This window comes from Tigriopus californicus, chromosome 9 (genome assembly GCF_007210705.1).
Source record: "Tigriopus californicus strain San Diego chromosome 9, Tcal_SD_v2.1, whole genome shotgun sequence".
Taxonomy (NCBI): Eukaryota; Metazoa; Arthropoda; class Copepoda; order Harpacticoida; family Harpacticidae; genus Tigriopus; species Tigriopus californicus.
In genome coordinates, this window is record NC_081448.1 from 3,996,382 (window position 1) to 4,018,972 (window position 22,591).

Here is a 22,591-nt window from a genome sequence, read left to right on the forward strand (position 1 = left end):
TCATTTGGTTCAAGGGGTCTCTCCTCCACATGAGCTCGAGCTCACATATGCAGTATGAGTAAAGTTGGATCTAAAAGACTCTTGAGTGCTTTGTCCATTTGTACCATTGTCAAGGCTGGACTCTGGGTTGGATTCTCCACTGCCAAAATGCTCAACAACAACCGTACAATTTCAATTATCGCCAGTTCAATGAGCAATGAGGGAATAAGAGTGCACTAGCAGATATCATCAGTACCATTTCTTTCATTCACGCTCTACGCCTCGCGATCCTTTCTTTCTGCTCGCGGCGCGTCTTTTCGCCAAAATCCCGTCTCCTCATTGGTCGAATGACGCGCTCTCCGCCGCTCAGCAGCATACGGAGGCGGGGGCGCGGCAAATGGGGCGCCAAAAGGCGAAGAACCAACGAGAGCCACGAAATACACGGCGGAGAAGAGATCAACGTGGACTGCTAGACTGACTGCTAGTATACTACCGTACAATGGTGGTTCTCGCTCTCTCGTGGACGAAAAGAGCAGGAGAGGGCTCTTTAAAGCGACGGAAAATGGAAAAATACGGAAGCCGTATGTCCTTTTAGGCTTTTTGGAACAGGGCAGCAAGTCCTTTGATATGAGAATCAAGCACTCAGTTGGTATTCTCTTTTGATCTGATAAAGATTTCAAGCATCTGAACGAGCGAACCTCTTCATCCTGACCTGCTTGGAGTGTTCTTGGGTGCAAATTGGGGTTACCACTCACTATCCGTTCTGATCATCGAATAGTGGTAGGACAAAAAAGCCGAACAAGGGGAGGGGCACCGGAATGAGGCTAGGAGGAGAGGAAGCAACATCATCATCATTCCATTCCCACTCCTTGACTTTCTAGCCTCCCTTCGGCGATAAGGCAGAGACAGATCCCTTAGAACAGTGGTGGACCAGAAGGAAGTGATTTCTTGAGAATGAGCCTTTGTGTTGTCTGATCTCCCCGACTGCCAGCTTAGACGAATGCTTCTTTGGAGTGGGTGGAGGCTCAACCAAGTGCCATCCATCCACCAGTGAGATGGGCGAGGGACTACAAAGTGCGTCTAGTTGTTAGGGTTTGTCCGTCATCTTGAGGTGGTTGTACTAGCTTTGGCCCTTTCTCTGGTTTTGACACCTCACATCACCAGCTTGTTGTGATCTCTAACAGGCAAGCAAGCAAGCAAGCAAGTAAGCAAGCGAGCAAGCAAAGCAAGCTACTCCAGCATGGACAAAAATTGGACAATGGGCATCATCGAGCCTTAAGACAAGGACTCTGCGTCTTTCATTCGTCATCTTTCTGAGGAGAAGAATTCAACCTCATCCCGGACGAAGGTGTCTTTATCAACTGTAAAGGTAAGGAGTTAGATAGGATCTCCAATTTCAATAGTATGAAGTAAGTGCATAAAAGGGTGTTAGTTTCCCGAAAAATGACTCATCCATTACTAACGCTCCTGTCTGAGCAAGAAACATGATGAATGCAAAGAAATAGGAAATTAGAATTTATTTGAGTTCAACGAAGCGCTTAGAAATAGACTAACTTTTCAATGGTTTCGGCGAAAACTTTCATACCGATTACCATATTCTTGACAAGGGTCAAACTCACACGTACATAGAATCATTCTTAATACATTACAGCGAGTAAAAGTTTTGTTTAGTGTAACAAGGTTCAAATTCAGCAAGAATGGCATTTCCCTCTGTTATAGAGTATTCCTTCCATTTCGAAATAACACTAAGATGAGTTTTGTCAGTAACATTCCAGCCGTTAGAAAACGAGTTGGTTAATCGAGTTGAAAATAAATATGTATTACGAAAATTTCTAAACACTTTTGTACTTTGCATTTACAGTAAATGGCAATTATGATTGTTGTAAATTTCAAAATCATATTTTTTTATCTATTTCAGTGTAAGCGACGCAGCATATTTTCTACTCCCGAATAAGACACTAAATTATTCTACGAGTAGGAACTGACACTACCCTTTCTAAAAATAAAAAAGGCTCGACTCTTTGAAGAAATGATAATTTCCAAAACATGATAGATGAGAAAGTATTTTTACTTTTTCTGGCAAGTTCGAAATATCCTTAGCACAAAATCAATTGTTATGAGGGTAAACTTTCTTTGCGGCGACACCTAATTGGGAGGCATGACTTATGTGATAGGTTCTTCTCCATTGAATTATGCCACAGGACAGTCAAAATCAACTAACATACTCAAATTGGGAACCATGAAATGTAGTTTTAAAGCAAATGATATGCCCAAAAATCCTTTCCTATATGCCAAAGTGTTTAAATCCCTGGATCCTTAAACATAACCCAACTAAAAGATGTTGCATTAGCAAGAAACAAATATATATTTCGTGTTAACCAATATCCCAGCTAATCAGACATTAATTCACTGTAATGTGACTCAAAGTGATTGTTTTTTTACCACGCTCAACACTCTGCGTCTTCTAAGTAGGAAATATTTTGGAGGCCGGTTTCAAAATTAACGTTCTCAGAGTGTTAAAGTTGTCACAACCGTATCAAAGCTGTTCCAGAAAAGATTTTTCTTTGTTACATCAGAAAAACTGATATCGGGCTAACATGTTGTAATAAAACTAATTGTCACTAAGAGCATTTTGATCTGAAAATGTCTCGGAAATCGTTCAGTGCATGCCTTGAAATAGCATGGTGGATATCCATGGGTCAGGGAACCCCAATTTGAGAACCCCTTTGGTCAGAAGCTGATCGCCCCATCAACCCTGACATTGCACATCAGCCATGCCTATCCCTGTCTATGCTCAATCAAACTCTTCTGAACCAAATACTCTGATAATATGTGAGTTCTTTTAAATAAGAGAGTTTATTAGAATAACGTTAGGAGTATTCCATTGGTAATTGTAGATACAAGTAAGTGGTGAAAAATGGGTGGTTTAGTGGCCAAATTTGAACATATTTATTGGTTTCAAGTAGCGTTTTATATTATGAAAATCTTTAGAGACTTTTCTTAAACACCAAATATGTCTTTTCTGCTGAAATCAATCGCAGTCATCCAAGTCATCATACCTTCTGGAAATGGCTTTGAAACATATGGGGACATTGTAAGTCATGTGACTTTTTTTGAGAAAGATGAACCGAAAATGAGAATGTTTTGGCCATGAATTTGGTTTCGATAAAGGAGCCAATCTTATGGCGTGGAAATGTTTTCTTATATCTTTTGTCAGGATGGAACGTCTAGCAGACAAAGAAATTGTGAATGGACAAGCCATGTCCAAACAATTCAGTTCAAAATTGTCTTCCACGTCTGACAATTTGTAATTTGGTGCATTGAAAGTTTGCTTAGAACCATTACCTTGAGATTCTCATCTCACTGCTAATTTTGCACATTATCTGATATAGAGAAGTGTAAAGCTTTGGGATTTCATACTAGTGCGCCCTCTGGTTCTACGAGTGCCATGAAGGAAGCGTCACCGCACGTCTTATTGATGACAAAAAAGTGGCACCAAATATTTTTTTCTTATTATCGGCATATTTATGTCACTTGCCATGTAATGACATCTTTATCAAATGAATATTGGACTTAAACGATTCAAAATAATTCTCGAACGATTTCCTAAGATAGCGAACAATTTCATCCATGAAAATGTGGAAGCACTGGACGTGCTAAAATCATGGTAAAATCATAACGTGAAATTTCGTGAGTAACAATGTTTTAGGCTAGCAAGTATACTTTGCAAAATTACACTGATATTCTATCAAATTGTTTATTAACTAATGTTGATCAATAAAAAGGAGAAAGAAAACATGTATAATTTTCGTGAAAATATTCAAATGTTTTTCACAAAATGAGGCTTTATGCGTAACAAAGTTAATATCTTTAATAATCTTGCTCTTCATTTAAAGCACTTTAGAATCCATTATACGTACATGTATACTATAACAAGCTCTTATTGTGTGAACCTAACCCCCTTGGGTAGGATGTCAAATGATTTGAAAGATTCTGCTTTTCTATTTTTAGAAACTTTGTATTTGTATGTGTCACTGATCATTCAAAGTACAAAAGAAGGGCAAGTAATGCCTTGCTTCCGATGAACGGGTGATTGCTTCAAACTAGAAAGAATGGCACCTTTGCTATTGCTTCTCAAATTTTCAGTTTACCCTCACAAACCAGACAAAATAAAGGTGTAACCGTACTATTGGCTTCCAAGAGCGGAATTTGAACCCTATCTGGCCTTGTTTCTCCTGCCTCTTAAACCACGAAGCTATCGTAGTATCTTCAGCCAATGAGCAATGACTCTCGTACTTAGAATTCATTACTATGACTTACTTCATTTTCAATAGTAAACTTTAGCATACTGTAAGGAATGTACTCTTCTCAATAGATTGTGTTTTCGAGTGGTTGTCAGCAACTAGCAATAATGCAATTACGTCAAATGAATACCTTTCCTGCTGAAAGGTTTTTTAAACATCTGTTTATCTTTTCATTTGAATTTTGCCAACTTTCCCCCTTTTTTCAATTTTTATGAGTGAGGTGGATCCCCGCTGATAACTTCAGGTCATTTTCGCGGCAATATTTACGAAAACCACTTGACCAAGTTAACAATCAGCGAGTAGCAATTGGCTTCCCTGACCTTTTTTAACGGATTAACAAAGCTAAAAGTGGTATTCGCCTTGTTTGATTAAGTATAAAACGTGTCCACTTCAGCCTTTGGTGTTTTCCAGAAAATGGTTGATTTAGCAACCTAATTGATAGACCAATCAAGAAGAAAGCATCACATTTGCAAATTGTTCTTGCCAGTAATAATTTTGGTTTATTCGCAAATGTTGGTACTCTATGTTACCGGTACATATTGTAGCAATCCATGGCTTATGGAACTAAAATAAAAAAAAATGATCGCATAACTTGAAAATCCAATTACATTCAAGAATTAATGCATGTATTTATATTTGTAGGACACTGTTCTTAAACCTCAACATGAGAAATATGTCCTGAATTGACCTGCACCTTAAATTTGTATTTACCTTCAAAGCTTAGAAGCACCTCATAATGACAGATTGATTAGTCTACAAAAGAGTTTTAGTTTCGGAAGAAATCTGAAAGCGTGAAGTGATCTTTCAAAAGAAAGTCACAAAGAAAACCAGATATTGTCAAAACTTGGTTTGCCAAATACTTACATGTGTGTTAGGTACGTATAGGTAACAAAATTTCTCCGTTTGCATTAGAGTTACAGTAGGTTTCTTTATTTCTGTTAAGCGTTCGATGAAAAATTTATAACATGGTTAACGGAGCTCATTTTTTCCTTTCCTTCGGAATTAAAGAACCTCTTCTGAATGGATTATTTGTTTCACACAAAGGCATCTAGGGAGTAGACAACCCCGTAGTTCTACGAGGCTCTTATCAGTAAAAATGGCAACGTCTCTTACTAATCCTTACCCACTAGTTCCCCAAAACTCTTAATTCATTATTTAAAAAATTCCGTTCTTCGTTTTATTGCCTTTATTGGTAACAAAAAAACCTGCCTTCAAAGGCATTATTCTGCAAAAACGATAAGTAAACAACTATGGAATATATTTCCAATCATCCACACTCGACTTAAGATTTGCTAATGGCAAGGGCTGATCACTAAGGTCCATGGCCTGTGGTTTTATAATCTGGTAATACTTCATTGCAACAACGAATCAAAGTAGTCCTGTATGCAATCGATTGGTACAACGCCGCTTTCACAAAATAACGTCATTTAAAACGATTCTTGTAACTTCCAACACCTATGGAGCAAAACTGGAGTATTGCTAAAAGAAAATCAGATTTCTTGAGTCAATGTGTGATTGTAAAGGCGATATGTAAATACCTTGCTGGTATGCCGGGCTGGGAATCTAAATTGCCGTCCTTTTCAAAAGTAGTTCTTCCTCCTCCATGGTACCTAACTCCACGATTCTTCTCATGCAGTTGGTTGCCCACAATAGTTAGTCATCTTCGAATGAAATTTCAAGGTAATAGAGTGAAAGGGTGGTAATTTAAAGACAGTTTCAGTCAAGGAGGCCGCAAGACGTTGTGATGGTGGTTGTATAAGGTGGTTGAAGGAGCATTGCAATGCCTTTGTCGGCAAGGACATTTGGACTCTTAGCAATCCAGACCTTACTCCTATGAACTATGTCGTATAGGGTTAACTTGAATCTAATGCCAACATACGTGTCCATTCAACAAAAATTCCCTTGATGGTTTTATTTATAAATATACCATATGACTTTTTGATCAATGTGCCTCCCTTATTCAGGTATTGCGTACAGTCAGCCATTGATGTAAACAGGGCTTTCATCAAATAATACGGAATTATAAATGTCAGTAATACTCCCAAAGAATATTCAACGCATTCGAAAAAAATGTGAGCCCTGACAACGTTTTAAATTATTTTTTTGGGGTGCAGGCCAATTCGGCATCCCAGCCCTGTACAAGAACATCAAAATTTATTAAATAAGCGTTGCCGTTACATTGGAGTATGCATAGCTTAATTATTTCCTTAAAAAAAGGATGAACCTCGCCTCGGCTAACAATACTGGGCATCCATCACATCGTCCAATCTGTCCGATAGGCAGTGTCATGTCCTGTATCAGATGGGTTCTCCCTGCGTCTGTGGGCGTGGTTGGCATTTAAACGTTTCCTTGAGAAAGGTCAGGGAAAAGAATCGAACCCGGGGCCTCTTTTACTCTCGAAAACTGAGCCAAACACTGCATCCCGTTTCCTCCTAGAGGTTAGCCTTTGGCACCGGGGTTTGAACTCACGACAACTAGGAAGAGAGTTCTTGCCACTCGTCTACTTTAGCTCCTTTTTTACATGTCTGAGTGTGAACGTACAAGTCAATTGAAGTCTTAGAGGCTGAGTAGGTCCTTTAAGATTGTTTCGTATTTAAAAAAAAGCGAAGAGGCTTGGGTCACTAATGTATAAAGAAATCTGGTGTAAAATAGCGTTTTTTGACGTGTAGACAAAGGAGAGAAGAAGTTCTGCGACAGCGTATGATTATAAGAAACTCGTGATGTTCGTTTTGCTCATCCAGAAAACTCAAGCGGGGGTTTGTCACGACCTTTAGCTTTCCCTGTATTAGCTTGTACTGCAGTTGGATAATGATGAAAGTTGCTGTCAAGATTCTAATGCCGATTTGTGACAAGGCGCGCACAGATGTATAGGCAAATAATTCTGTGGTTTCGATTCGAAAATTGCTATCCCACTCTTATCAGACACCCTGGACTCATGTGCTAATTTATGACTATGTCAAATCTAAGTTCGACACATTTAAGACCACTCTCTATTGATGCTTTTGGTTCTGATTTCCAAGGTCTTACGGACTCATCGCCTATCTAATCTTTGGCAACAGGGTCTCATCGTTGGGCAATAAGCAGGACCAAGCAAGTTATTCATTGCCTATTTAGCTGGAATCATAGTCTCATTGTGTAAACATGAGATTATCTCGACGTTATTTTTCTTTGCCATCCGCAGGAAATAGAGCAAGCTGATGCCGTAAGTAGCCAAAGTAACGATAAGGCTATCATGTTCGATGGCACTATGTCTGGCGGTTTTTGAATAGCTAGAAATTAGTTACGGGTCCCCTTTTGACATTTGGGAATAATCATCATTAAAATTAAGTCGTAACACCATTATGTCAAGTGGAACGTGGGAATGCACAAATAATGCATTTGGGAACATGTCCATGTCCACAGCAACAAAGAGAGCCAAGAGAAATTTATGATCCAACCTGCCATTGTTAGGACAAATTATTGCTCCACATTACATCATAGCCTCCTTTCATTCCTAATTCCAAATCATCCCTAAACTTGCCGGTGATTTCCGCGCCCTCTAGTGGAAAAATGTCCACACATCGAGAAAGTTATGAACGGATTAAGTGGTTGTTAAGTCATATTGGCATTTTTCAAATTTTGTCATTCCAAATGGAACTCGGGGATCGTGATCTCCTCATTGGTTCCCAGCAACGGAACAGCATTTTTCATATTAGGGCAGTTTTTGCCCTCGACGGGGGAGAACTACTTGTGCTGGTTAGGAAACCCAAACCAAGCTAGAAGCGAGACAAGCGGATAGCCAAGCCAGTTGGTTGAGCAAGAGCTGCCTCGTGACGGAACGGATGCATTGGAAGACTACTGGTATTTGGTTCAGTGGGGGCTTCGCTAAGGAGAAGGGAGAGAGGAACACAATATCTAGAAAATGCTTTTAACACCTCCCAACAATGAGCACCCGGCGACCAAATCATCCCTGGAATGCCATTGAAAATATGACGACGAGAGACGCTCGAGAACGTTAAGATTGGAACCAATGCACCTTAGGAGGGAGGTCTCCGAATAGCAACAGCGCTAAAGAGTCGATCAAATTTCCTTGCCTGCGGTTGAATGTTCCCGTTTCCGGTGACGACCGAGATTGCAAAGTTGAGGTTGGGTCGGGATAAAACGCCATCGTCAATAACATTTCTGAGCCATGGCAAACAGAATCTTCCCCGTAGAGAAATGAGCACAATAATTGGTTTCCCCCTGGGGAGATCCCTTTCGTGGCTGGAACACACATTGGTGGATTGGGTCCTATTCAAAGAACCTTCTTCCGTTTGTCCTGGGACCACTCATTGAATATTGTTGTTCTCTCTAGGGACTCGCCAACTAATTAGGTGCCAAAGACACATTTGAATTGGATGGACGGCTTATTCAAAATCGGAGCTCGGCCCGATCCAGATAGATGGAGCAACCATTCTAAGCGGCATGAATTGGGGTCGGGAAAAACTGCTGACAAGTCGATGATTTGATATATCGGAAGCAAGAGCAAACATTAGGAAGGCCATGATTAAAGAGCGCATGTTAATGACTTGGGAAATGATACCCAATTAGTCATAGTAGGGCCATTAGGCCATAATTTTAGCGTTTGCCTAGCATGCCAGGTGATGGTTGAGACTCAGGGGAAAACAAAAACCTTTCCAATTTTTATGACAAGACTCGTGATCCACTCGAGCTCCTTCAACGTGTAAAGCTACCCCTCTCTTTAGGACGAGGAGGACGAAAAGGAGAAAGACAAATAAAGGGTGTTGTCATACCAACAGAACAACCAGGACGCAATAAATTATTGCTTGCCATGATCAGATGATGCAGACTTAACCACAAGAGGCACGGGATGATTTTTTTCCCCGTCAATTCTGGGCCACACCCTCCAACTCTTGAAAGGGTTGAATTTTCTCATTTTCTTTGGCTTTTTTGATGCTAAAGACACGAAAGAAATGCTCTTCGTTCCGAGTTCGGGTCAGGAAGTGTCGACTACCAAGAAATGATGGATCGATTCCGGCAAATAAGCCGGAATATCTATTCGGTGTTCGTAGAACAGGAATTGAAAAAAGGAGAGGGAACAAGTACGTCAATTATTAATCCATGCAGTGGCATTTCAAAGACGAACATGCAATGGTGGGACTACAGATCTTATTTGGTTGCTACAAGCGTAAAACGACACGGAAAATGTGAATTCAAATTATCTCATGTTTCTTTGTAGAATGTTTTGTCAGAACAAGACCTCGTCTGACATCAAAATCGAAAGCACCGAAGTTCCTCGAAAAGATAACGAGATTTCCGAAGATGTCAAGTCCGAACCCACTCAAGAAAAAGTTGGAGAGGCGTTCCTACTGGAGGACGAAAACTCCCAGTCATCCCCTCCTTCATCCTCGCCTCGATCTCAGGAGGTCAAATTGGGCTTCTCAATTGCCAAGATCATGGGATTTGATGGACGGACACTAAATGAGGAGTCGGCCAAGGACAAAGAGGACGAGGGCGATGATGAGGATGAAGAATATGGCACTGAAGATGCTGACGAGCAATCCTCCACACGCCCCAAGATCTGGCGACCCCAGCCTTTTCGTGATTATACAATGGGGATTTTCGACCCGGCCTTGGCCCAACATTCGGTGCGACCTCCCTCTGGTGGAGTGAGCTCCTCGGCTATTAGTCTTCTACGCCAATACTCCATGTTCAATAACTTTTCCGGCTCTTGGCGACCTCCCTACTCCCCTCGAGATGGCCACCAATCTGGTCCGTCGTCGTTGTTGGCCAAGAATGAGAATGGACCGGTTCGTCGAACACCGCCGGGAGTAGTGGTTGAAGAGGAGGAAGACAAAGCCAAGCCCAAGACTTTTCCTTGTCCCGAATGTGGCAAGATCTTTAATGCTCATTACAACCTCACTCGGCACATGCCCGTCCACACAGGTGAGAACCATTCGAGCCAATCCTAACGATAGCTGAATGATGATTGGGTTCGTTCCGGCAGGAGGATTACTAATTTGGTAATTTCATGCTTCAGGAGCGCGACCATTTGTTTGCAAAGTGTGCGGTAAGGGCTTCCGACAGGCCTCGACACTTTGCCGTCACAAGATTATCCATACGGACGAAAAGCCGCACAAATGTCAGACCTGTGGTAAGGCGTTCAATCGGAGTTCCACCTTAAATACCCACATGAGGATTCACCAGGGGTATAGGCCGTTCATTTGCGAGTTCTGTGGCAAGGGGTTCCACCAAAAAGGCAATTACAAGAACCATCGCTTGACTCATTCCGGGGAGAAGGCCTACAAGTGTCACATCTGCAACAAAGCCTTCCATCAGGTGGGTGCTTCCATTCCACTCAAATCTGATAATCGTTTGGTCTATATATCTTGGCAATTTTGTTTGAAAAAAACATTCATTTCTTTATCCATGTTTTTATGCATTCCTTTTTTTCCCCTCCGCAGATGTACAATCTCACCTTTCATATGCACACCCACAACGATCAAAAGCCATTTACTTGCAAAGTTTGTCAGAAGGGGTTCTGCCGCAATTTCGACCTCAAGAAGCACGTTCGCAAGCTTCACGAGAACTATCCCGGACTCCTATTCGAGAATGGCAGCGTCGCGAGCGGAGATTCCAGTCCAAGCTCCACGGAGGGCGGGACCTCGTCTTCCTTTTATCTGGAGGAAGAAAGCAGCTTTCTCGGAGACCCCAACACCAAGCAAGCAGGAAGTCGGATTCCATCGTCGACGAGACAAGAATCCCCCCTGTTCGAAACGAGCCAGACGATCACAAGTCAGAGTCGTCACTCCTCGTCTTCATCGTTTTCCACTGCAGAGACACTAGCCACACCGTCTTCGAGGGCCCTTGAACGACAAAGCATCATGACCCTTTCGAGCCCTGGTGAGAGCTATTCTTCGCCGCCAACTTTACGACATCACCCTCTCCTGTCATCCTCCACTGCAGCAACATCAATAGTATCCTCCCCTACCCTTTCGCATGGGGAAATCAGAGGAAGGGAAGTAAGGGGAGGAGGCGGTGGTGGTGGTCTGTCACTCACAGATATCATGACGGCAAGCTCTCAACCACAATTGCAGTCTCACGCTAATCTTGGACCATCTCAACCAAGATCAACAGGGTTCTTTAACTCGGCGGCCAATTGGTTGCGAATGGCCATGGCTCACCAGCAGCCCCAGGTCTTGCCCCCACAAGCTGCCATGATGGCTGCGGCTGCGGCCGCCGCGGCTTACTCTAGTCACAATCTCTTGAAGCCCAATCCTTCTTTGGAGATGCGATCGAGTCTGCTTCCTTTGCCTCCGAATGACATCGTGTTTCCAAGTGGACCTCCGCCCAGAAGCGGGGTCCACAGCCATCATCATCACCATCATCATCAGTCTCTGCCTAGTCATATGATTCCATGAATCGCCCAACGCCGACCATCAACCTCAAGCACTCACTCACGGTTATTAATCATGCATGCATGCATTCCCAGAAAACTCTTCTCAGAGCTGCCAGAAGATTATGACCTTGGACCTTCTTCGCCGGGCTCTCTGACTCTCTTTCGTTATTCTGCCATATTCAAATGTGACCGTCAAGGAATAAAGGAAATCTTAAAATCTCATTATCCCAGCCAAGCATCCTATGTAGATGCTCTCCATCGCGTCTGGTGGGATCTGCTGACCCTCAATTGCATAGAATCTCATTTAATTTTCAAATTCCCAATGGATTTCCTGTCCGGGTCTTTGTGTCAATATCCCCTCAATGTTTACTCCCAATCTGCCATTGTGAATTATGTACTCACCGAACAGAAGATGAAACGGTAGCTCGCTCCAATGGGTCTCTCGTCGCTCACCCTCACATTCGATGGGAGGGTACCGTCAAGTACTCTCCTGCATCTGAGTTCCTTGGTAGTAGGTAGTACGTACATGGAGTGGTGGGTTGGCTCGTTCATCTTTTGGGTCGGACTGACAATTCGTACCTCTTACATCCTCCCAATATCATGTAGTGCTTTAGTGCTTTTTGAAGCGCTTTCAATTGTAAAGAAAGATCAGGCCAATTTTTCTCTACTTTGCAAATTCATCATTTTTTGGTAACGTTCAGTTTGAGCAAATTAGACGTTTGGTCGTTAATATGGTCAATAGTCAATGAAAATGATTATATGCCAAGGTGGAAATACTAATGCGTCGTAACTATCTTTGGACACTATGTTAAGAAAATGAGCTTTAGAGGCTAGTCAAAATGAAAAAAAAGCTTAGTGATCGAAGTTTGTTTGAGTTGAGAGAAGAGGATTTGAATTAAACATAGAAACAAAATTGTCATCCCAGGCAAAGTCAAGGTATAGTAAAAGAAATCAGGTTGGAAGGATGTTGGGTTGGTCAGTACCAGGATTAGCATTTTCTCGCCTCATTTGGGACACTTTGCTATAATATTGTGTGCTTTACATAAATCTTTACACCATAGTGGCAAAGACGCAGCTCAGTCCCATGATAAACTTACAATAGTAGACTAGAACGACCAGGTTTGCGTGTAATCCCGAGTGTTAATCTCCCTTTTATCCGATTAGCACGCATCATCGAGCTAAACGGGTCCGGATTTCTCAAATGCTTTTTACCTTGGACTCCGCTCCACGTACTGGACTGTACATATATATGAGAGACTGAATGCTGTCAGTCTTGGTCTTGAAGGCACTTTGAGTGATGGGGGATATCGAGGATTGACGATTGCTTCGCTCGAGCTCAGGGATCTCACAAAAACAAATCAGAGTCATTCATAACATATTCGAATGGGAATCGAAATAAAGAATTCCAGCATGTCCAGCAACTTTTCGCCGTATATCATTTTCTATGGTGACTATTCCCTTGATGTTATGATACAGAATTTGGAGAATATATGATCAATTTCAATAAATACAAGGTTGATATGATCAATTTCAATAAATACAAGGTTGATATGATCAATTTCAATAAATACAAGATTAATATGATCAATTTCAATAAATGCAAGGTTAATTCTGTCCTTGGTGTTATTCAAGTACCTGGGCTGCGACAAGTGCTACTAGGAGCATCAATGAACTAAAGAATATTGAATAGGCTGGAGGATGAATTGGATATGACAAATCTGTCATAATATCATGTGTGCCTAACTTTGATGTTCAACTCAGTTGTGTCCTGAAATTGTTCAGGTGGCATCGCCCCTGAAACTCTCTGTCAGCCTTTTATATCCTAAGGTTGGTTTGCAGTTCAGAGCGCAATTGTTGGTGGAAATTGAACCATTCACACATTTGTGAGCCAGCTCTCTCTTTCTCTCTATTATTCTCTCAATCTATCTGTTTCTCAGCGTGATTCCAACAAAGTCGTTACAAATGACTCAAACTTGGACAAATGATCTCGATGCTTATCGTAAAGCATACACATACATAGACCCACACCACTATCTACTACGTACATGTTCATGGCGGAGTTCATTGAACATGTGGGTTGGCTTCAAATCCTAATGATACACTTCTGATCAAGAGGATGTCATTTGAAATGGTGCGCGAATCCATGTTTATTGGCCGAGCAGCTGCCTCACTGACAGACAGACAAACGGCCAAAGCGCCACAAAATATTCTCATCGGACATGGAAGTTGGAATTCAAATATGCCTTGTCAACACGCGGATGACACGCGCTCATTATGATTCGAACCAGCTTGTTGCACGTCACCCACTGCACAATACTCACTCATAAGTACTGTCCTGTACATCTAAAGCACCTTAGGGTGGTACTTTGAGCCTGAAATGAGGCTCGGACACACAGAGGCCAGCGAGCAGCTCCCTTGGGGCGATGCCTGATGCGCTTCCGGTTCAATTGACACTTTCCTGTCCCCGTCTTTGTTGGTTGTCTTGTGAAATCCAATCCATTCGACATTCATGGAGGTGCATGAATTTATATGCCACCTTCTGAATGAATGGATGGATGGATGGATTGATCCAGCTTGAGGCATTCTAAACTGGATTTCTTTGCAATCTGGCTACCTTGAAAGGTCCCTAGAATCTAGATCTCCAGACTCAAATGAATCTGTGATGGACCATATGCCAAATCCAGGCAGATGTGAGTTTGTACCAAGAGTTTCTCGGAGCAGATGAAAAGGACTCCCTCTCTTTGGGCTGGATGGAGCGAGCATCAAGCCGCTCCGTCCTCAATGTGGGTGTGTCTGTGGACTCCACCCATGAAGGAGACACTTCCTATTGTTGCTTTTATTAAGATTCAAAAAGTTCAGCAGACATTTGCACACTCTTGTCATGCCATGCATGGAAATGTCAGCATGACAATACTTGGAGAGAGCACGTGCTTCCAAATTTGGCAAGCGATCTGGAGAACTGCACAAAATTCCACCTTTCTCGTTTTGTCTAGGATATATCCTACCCCATTTGCACATTGATTGGCTTCCTTTATGATCTCCCAATATTGCGTAGCTCACTCCATCCCCTCAATCGACCTCTTGATTGGTGTACTCGACTAATGGTAGTTTGATAGGATGGACAATTGTCATTTTCTCTCTTTCAGTTGGGGAACAAAACAACTTCATTTCGTTCCCACATAAGCTTGCACACTCACTCGTCACCCTCCATGTTTGTGCCAGACCCGTCAAGGCGTCACACTGAGCCTTAATGTGTGTGATTTATATGTACTATGTACTTCCGACAACTCATTTCAAGTAGTGAACAACCATGGTCGAAGTAAATTCTGGATCGACATTCAGTGAAGTCGATCAACGACAAGCATGTGGTGCAAAGCTTCCTGCTCAAAATGCCCCCCCCCCCCGGGGAATAAGGGCTTTAAACAAATAGGCTTTAGCGTTTGGCCTGCAAATGAGGCGAGAAACCGTTTTTCAAGGGCCAAACTTATGACACCAATGAAGTTAGTTTTTGCTGCAAAATTCGCTGCAGGATATGATACATTCTTTAAAGCGAATCAAGCGTTTCAAGTATCTATGTTTGGTAGAAAACATACAAGGGGAATCGATGTATGGTTGGAATTGGCGTTGAAAATATACGCTCCAGACCTCATGGTGCGCTCATTGTACAATAGCTTTGAATGACCTCCTGCTATTTCTGAAGTGGTAATGGCGTATTTTGATCAACAAATTTGTCGTCTGTTGGGCATTTCAGGCAAGATGTGACACATTTTAAGCTGGTTACGTTGGCACAAAGTCTCGGCAATGTGATGGGAGAAAACAGAACTTGAATTACACGGGGGAATTTGATCGCAAGGTTTGGTGATGTTGTTCCCTCCAAGTCCGACCAAACTTCAGGCTTATTCATAGAACTTTATTGCGATGTAAAGAAACGTCAATTTGGTTTCGACGAGATGCAAAAGTAAGGAAAATTCTCCCCACACAGAGAGCACATACAAGAATCGGTGAGACTAGAATGGTACTCTTTCCTGTTACAAGTCAAATGATGTAAGATTTTTATCCCATTAAGGTGATACTTCACTAAATGAATGGATCTTTTGTTTGAAATATGGCTAAAAGTTGAAGCTCTCCTGTCAACATGTTACATTAATGAGCATCGATATTAAAGTTTGACGTAATTGCTAAAATTTGTTGCTTTAAGGCATTTCTTTCATGGTAGATTAAATAGCTTAAAATGGTTAAGTCATCATAAATATATGCCACGACAAAAAGGAAACTCCTAGCAGTTTAAGACGCAAAACACTATATATTTCCATTAACAATATATAAATCTAGTGAAGTAAAAAGGTTTTTTTCTACTTGAACTGTCTAAAATTTCATTTCTGGTAAAGGAATCCCGCAAAAATGGCTACGTTGTAACATCGAGTTCTCTCTTTTGAAAAGTTATTATAAAAAATGATTTCTTGATTTATTGGTTTTTTCTCCCTGAATTGAAACAATTTTCAACAACGTTGCAAAAAAACGATAAAATATTTAATGCATTTTCCAAAAGATTCAACCTCTTTTTGAATACTCGCTGAGAATTTGTATAAAGTATTTTGACAATTTCTGCACTTAATATTATTTGATAAGTGTGTTTATTGCGTCATATTTTCACGTCATTAGGACACAATTACTTTTCATACTTATGTTATTGTATATACACGATCTCTGGATTGGAGCTCGATGCTGCCGCTTAGGGCGCTTGGTCCTCTAGAGCTGGTTAGGTGAGGCCTGGGATCGAACCCATGAAACCGAGTGTAGCAAGCCCGGTATGACGCGTTAGTCAACTGCGTCATTCCATCTTATCATTCAAGTATTTTACATTTAAAACTTCAATCTTTTCCTAGTGCCTACAAATGATTGTTAAGGTTCTCCAACAATGACACAAAGAGCGACGATGGAAAAACAGAATTAAATATTTTCAAGTGCATAGAGTTTCCCTGCTAGATACCTTTGCCTTAAGTACAGACGCCTGCCTCTGCCACTCTGACTTTTCAGCATGAAAGGGGAAGGCTGACTCCTGCTTAAATCTGCGTGCCTCGAGTTCTTGGCTGACATGTGCACCTATAAGTTACTTTCAACGTTCTACAGCATGGTACAAGCTAACTATGAAAAAAAAATCAAATGGTTATCTGACACGGAAACTTAATGCCTGACAAAGTAATAGTTTAAAGTATTTCGCTAACATTGAATAGAAAGATTTTTAATCATAATCATGTAAATTGGGGTCTTAAAGTAGCCTTGACTTAAATACTTAATCGTAAAAACAGGCATTAACAACTTAGGCACATGATTGCCAACCCCTTAGTCAATCATTATCATTCAAGCACGGAGATGATGTTGTGGTTTATGTACACGAGTTTGGTTAAAACCTTATCATGAGCAACGATTTCAGCTGTACCGAATATGTCGATCACTTTTATTTCCACCCTCAAGTTAATTACGTCTCTTGTACCTTTTTATTTCTCGCTTCATCTTATTTACATCTCTAACTATCATGCGAAGCACCTTATTGTAACCTTTCGTCATGTCATTACAATTATGAATATCTTAAACAAAAATTGATATAGTATATGATATGTAGCACAAAAACGGATTATGTAGCATTGTAGTCCCTGCTTTATGTAAAAGAAGTGTGGAGAGTTGGGCAATCTTGTGCAAGAAACGCAATCACGCCAAATGAAGATTTCCCACCTACCGATTGCTAGACAAAAATCCAACGGAATTTGATTGAGGATATGTAAACAATAAAACAGTGGGAACATAACAAATTTGAAACCACAGACGCCTTCAAAGTTTGTGAGGGTCCAGTACAATTTTCACCAGAACTTATCTTTTCGGGAAACGTTGCTTGAAGATAGAAATATTGGCAATTGATGTTAAAATTGTCTAAAGCTTTGGTCGCATCAGAGGGTAGAAACAATAACGTGTAGTTTTGGGCTGTTTCGGGTCGTTACAATTACACGATTTTAAAATGTAATGGGATTTCTTTTATTTTTACGGATTTCCTCCCCGCTACTGGGAATCGAATTCCTAGAAGTTCAAGACGAAAAATGTATTTATTTTTCTCCACTTTTACTTTCATATATTATTTGATCGACCAACGAATTGGAGTTGGCTGATCTGGCTAATCCTTGAATCTAAGATTGATCGGGAATTTGTGTCAAAAACTTGTCCAAGTCTGACTTAAATCCTGCTACTGGATCAACGCCTACATACGCCTTATGAATATTTGAAGACGGCAAATTGAACAATGCAGGAGCCCGAGAAAGAAGAGAGGTGGACTTCATTGTTCGAACTAAATCCTTCATGGAGGAAACGTAGCCAATATCTTTAACTCCATTATCTAGGTGTTGATCCAGGAGCAGGATTTAAGTGAGACTTCAACAAGATTTTGACAAAAATTCCTATCAGCCCTCTATTCAAGGGTTAGCCAGATCTACCAACTCTAATTCGTTGTTCGATCAAATAACATATGAAAATAAAAGTTGAGCAAAACAAATACATTTTTCGTCTTGAACTGCTGTGATTCCAATCCTTTTAGCGGTAAAGAAGTCTGCAAAAACAAACAAACAAAAACAGTTCAGGGTCTCTAGGCCGCAGAAAATCCATTGGCAAGTTGGCAAGCAAAGCAACTAGCCCTTGCCTACAATCAAAGGGGGAAAACGATTTAGCTCCCAGCTAAATCAGCTTTTGACAATAGTCCTTTGAGAAGACACACTCTGCAAATATATGATCTAATATTTTCCACCTTTTATTGAGGAGATGTAAGTTTTCTCTCTAATTACTATGCCTCAAACAGTGGCCCAGAGTTGCCCTGACCAAGAGCAGAGTGTTTGCTTGGGAAGGCATTCATAGTCGATATTTCTGAAGGGCAATGAGGCAATGGTGCAGTAAATGTTCAGGTTCCAATATACTGTGGAATATGCCATCTTGAACTCAAATTTAGATTGGCGAACAGGATGAGGGTCGTGCGTTGCACATTCAAGGCAGATATATAAATCAATAATACAATGGTAGTTTTAATCTACAGTACCACTGTTCATTGTATTCTACGGGACCAGTTTGAAAGGCGTCCAAGTTGTAGGTAACCAAAAAGACTGTAAAACTAGAGGTTGCTTCCTTGAGAATACATAGTGGAGGTTGCGTACTTGAGGTTGCGTGGTTTTATTGTTATCTTTACCTTGAGTACCTAGGGAGATCAGTTACGAGCATTGAAAACAAAAGAAAAGTACATGTAGTGGGTTGGTTATCCATGGGTATGAGAAAAAAATCTTTTGCAGATCCTCTTCAATAGTAAACATGCCCTCCCAATCAAACGTCGACGATCCTCAGGTCCTGGGAGCAGCCCAGCCCACCGAATTTGTCGACGACCTTATGGATCTTGGGACCGACCCTGGCGATTCAAACGATCCCGGAGAAGAGTCCCAAGAACATTGGAATCTAGTCGCTCAGTCAATCGCCGACCAAAATCAGACTCCTGGAGCCAAGACGATGGACGGGGTCGATGACCTGAACGAAAATGCGACCAACGTGGACAACCCACTCGACCTCAAATTCACTCCTCCATCTTGGTCCCCAATATTCCATTGCCAAAAATGCAGGAAAACCTTCGCCTCTCGTTTTGGATGCCGTGCGCACGTGAGAAAAAATGCTTGCTCAAAGGTGAGAATTTTTTGAGCCCAATGAATGATCGATACTTTTGTACAGTTTCACTAATGGAACTGGAATAAGTGGAAAACATTAATTTACCTGTTGAACCCGGATAGGTATCCCATTGCCCAGGAAAGCATGATCATCGGTGGGTTGAGCTGGATGTTGAGACCATGGCCATTGCCCTGGAGTGGTTCCATTCCCAAGAACTGGATCGATTTTTCTTCAAAGAATCGTCTCGGCCTTCACTCAGAATATTTCGATGCTCTCAAAGAAGCCGCAAATCGTCTTCCCCAATTAAAAAAACCAAGAAGATATATGATTGTTCGGCTAAGTAAGTATTCCATTTGTCTCCTTATCTTTCCTGTCAAATCAGTTCTCCATGGCTCTGTTTGATTCGCTTTTTGAACATGGTTTGTTTTATATGGTTCTTAGGATCGTTTTTCGTCAAGCCACCTTGTGCCAATGTGAGGATACGATTACTGAAATCTGCCGAAATGGAAAACCCATGGTCCTAATCTATGGGTGCCTAACACATTCCCATCCCATCGACCGGAAAAACATTCGTTTGTCGAAAGTTACGAAAAACCAGGCTCTCAAACTATTGCAATCTGGGCTGGAGCATGGAGATATCATCGAAAAATATTTTGCGCCCAATGATGATGATCCCGATCGCAAGCCCGTAATTCCAGCCGATCTTTATCGTATAAGAAGGACAGCTGGTCTACGTGGTAAGAGAACATCGAGGGATCACTTTGGGACGAAAGGCATGGTCATATTTGGGGACCAATTACAGGGCTCCAAAACTCTCGGAGCCGCCAGTCACAAATTGACAGGGTTTGAGTTACGACTATACAAGTAATGACGTTACTTGTAACGCGTTGCTTTTTGAGTAACGCTAACAGTAACGCGTTACTTTATTTCGGTAACGGTTTAAGCCCTGCAAATTGAATTTCAAACAGTGTCATAGAACCATTGAGTGTCTTTAAGCCTAATATAAATATTCGGCGTATCTGTCTAGGATTGGAAAATGTGGACCAGGTCTTTATTCGCAAAAAACTTAAGGGGAAAGAGAGAATGCGGAATATGGGATATTCAAAAATCCAAACAGATTATTCTGCCTGTCACCCAGGAAAAGAGGAAATGCAGAAATATCTTGTGGAACAAAAGCCTGGAGGATTTGACATCATTCGGAAAGGCCCTGATGGCGAGGAAGTCGGAAGATATCGCATGATGCCTAATCGATTTCTATGCAACAAGACGTTATGTCAAGTTCGATGCTTGAATTGCCCCCCAAAATGCATCTGTGCACACGATTACACATGCCAGTGCCCAGAATATGCTCATCGGTAAGAGAAGATATATTATTTCTAATTATGACCGGAAAATTAGTTTCTTGTCCATTCCTATTTCAATTTAGCAATTTCTGCAACCATGGTCATGTTTTGGCAATGCTGTCCAATGCCTCCTCACCAACATCAAAGCACCAACCTAACGACGACCAAAGCCAATTGGACGACAGTTACCGCGGTAGTGGACGGAGCAAGGACAATTGCTCAAACATTGCGGTAAAGTGGCATTGTTAACCAAAAAGTTAAATTGATTAGTCCGTTAGTTGTGAACTAATGACTTGTAAAACTTAAGAATTTCGCAATGCCTTAAAATCTGTCTCACGGAATATTGTTCCGACGATTTATTTCTTGTAATTGTTTTGGGTTTTGGGTCGTGCATTCGCCTTCACAACTTTTAGAGATTTCTTGAGGCTTTGGTTATCAAACTCAATATACTGAGAAATTCTCGAGTTTGACAAGTCAAAAGTCAACCAATGATAGATGCTAGTCGCTGATCATTACTTTGACCAAACAATATGTCTTATCATGTCAAAAACAAATATTTTTAATTAAACCAATCTCATCAGGATCAACAAGTATGATATACAACCCCCAAAATGATCCCTGAATATTCATGTTTTAGGATCACTATCCTGTTCAACCCGTTGATCAAGAGTTCGTCAAGATTCAAAAAAGGTTTCGCCAAATTGAAGGAGCGTTCTCATCAAGTGACATCAAAGATGATGAGAAGCTCATGATTGTCAATTCTTTGCTCCATGTCCCAATCAATGACGTAGAAATCCCCCTGCGATTTTCCAACAATGCAAATAGCTTTTTATAAACTCGATCGAAAGTGCTCCCATTCCCTTTGTCTTTGTTTTCTCGAAAAAAAAAACCAAATCCTCGTAATTGAGCACTTTTGTTTAAAAATGTCTTGTTTTGTCGTTTTAGAAAGGCAATGTTTGATGTGTGAACGCGAAGTGTCAAATGTATATTTTTCAGTATATTTTATTTGTAACTCAATTGACCTCGGCCAATATTTTGTCATGCCGAGCGTTGGTATTTTCTGCAAATGAATGAATAATAAGGGACAAAAAATTAGTTGTTAGAACAGGTTTGTGAGCGTAATTGCATGTTCATCGATTGGAGAGTAGAGGTAAACAAAAGTTGCAGTTCATGTTGGTGGGTTGATTTTGAGGTATTTCATTCATATCGTCCGAGAATTATCACTCCCACAAACATTTGCTGGTCAGTCAGAATCAGATTTCGAAGAACGAGGTGATTTTGAAGGATATCTGAAATTCATAAACGAGGTGGATAACAATAGCATCAAAACAATACAAGATTCGCAAGATATGATTGAAACCTGATCCTAAAATATAAGACACACCTTACTTTTGTATCTTTTTCTGCTGTGATGGCGTTATTGGACTCTCTAGATTTAATCACAACAAAAACAAGGATGCCTTTTGCGCAGGTTGAGAGCAAAATGAGCATCCTCTAGAGCCTGACCATAAAAGAGGAGGCTCTATCTTGTACTGATGGGGATCAAACAAAAAATCACCGGAGGTTGCAACTAGGGCTACCAATTTACATTTTCAATGGCATACGGCATCGCTAGCGGAATGTCGAAGACCCGTTGAGTTATCACAAAAAGTAACCCTGATTTTTCTTCGATCAAACCAGGGTCACCTTTTTGGTCAAGCCTAATATTCTACGATACGTTAGAAACGGGCCGTGCTTTGACTTTCCTAGCTTTCTGGCGATCCTGATTTTGAAAATTTGTTTGATCCCATCACTAATGATGAAACAAGGATCGATCAAAACTACTGATGTAACCCACTTGCACTGCGCAGGCAGATTGCCGGCACATATAAATCCAGTACTGCTGAGATTGGTTCCGGATG

General features: G+C 41.1%; 2 protein-coding genes across 5 annotated transcripts; both read left to right on the plus strand.

Annotated features, from left to right (window-relative positions):
- The first annotated feature begins 816 nt into the window (after positions 1 to 816).
- LOC131886539 (zinc finger protein 79-like) lies at positions 817 to 11,932 on the plus strand. Of its 2 annotated transcripts, XM_059234906.1 has the most exons (4): positions 817 to 1,348; positions 9,502 to 10,208; positions 10,303 to 10,601; positions 10,727 to 11,932. In XM_059234906.1, the coding sequence occupies exons 2-4, from the start codon at positions 9,503 to 9,505 to the stop codon at positions 11,681 to 11,683; spliced, it is 1,962 nt and encodes a 653-aa protein (XP_059090889.1). In that variant the 5' UTR covers positions 817 to 1,348; position 9,502; the 3' UTR covers positions 11,684 to 11,932. The 2 variants fall into 2 exon arrangements, with proteins under 2 accessions (XP_059090889.1, XP_059090888.1); XM_059234905.1 differs by lacking the exon at positions 817 to 1,348 and having other exon boundaries at positions 8,784 to 10,208.
- A 6,963-nt stretch (positions 11,933 to 18,895) lies between these two features.
- On the plus strand, positions 18,896 to 21,690 carry LOC131886305 (uncharacterized). Of its 3 annotated transcripts, XM_059234593.1 has the most exons (7): positions 18,896 to 18,959; positions 19,036 to 19,365; positions 19,470 to 19,687; positions 19,789 to 20,084; positions 20,375 to 20,702; positions 20,774 to 20,921; positions 21,328 to 21,690. In XM_059234593.1, exons 2-7 carry the CDS (start codon positions 19,078 to 19,080, stop codon positions 21,523 to 21,525), a joined length of 1,476 nt encoding a protein of 491 aa, XP_059090576.1. In that variant the 5' UTR covers positions 18,896 to 18,959; positions 19,036 to 19,077; the 3' UTR covers positions 21,526 to 21,690. The 3 variants fall into 3 exon arrangements, with proteins under 3 accessions (XP_059090576.1, XP_059090577.1, XP_059090575.1); XM_059234594.1 differs by having other exon boundaries at positions 18,906 to 19,365; positions 20,486 to 20,702; XM_059234592.1 differs by having other exon boundaries at positions 18,909 to 19,365.
- Positions 21,691 to 22,591: the final 901 nt, after the last annotated feature.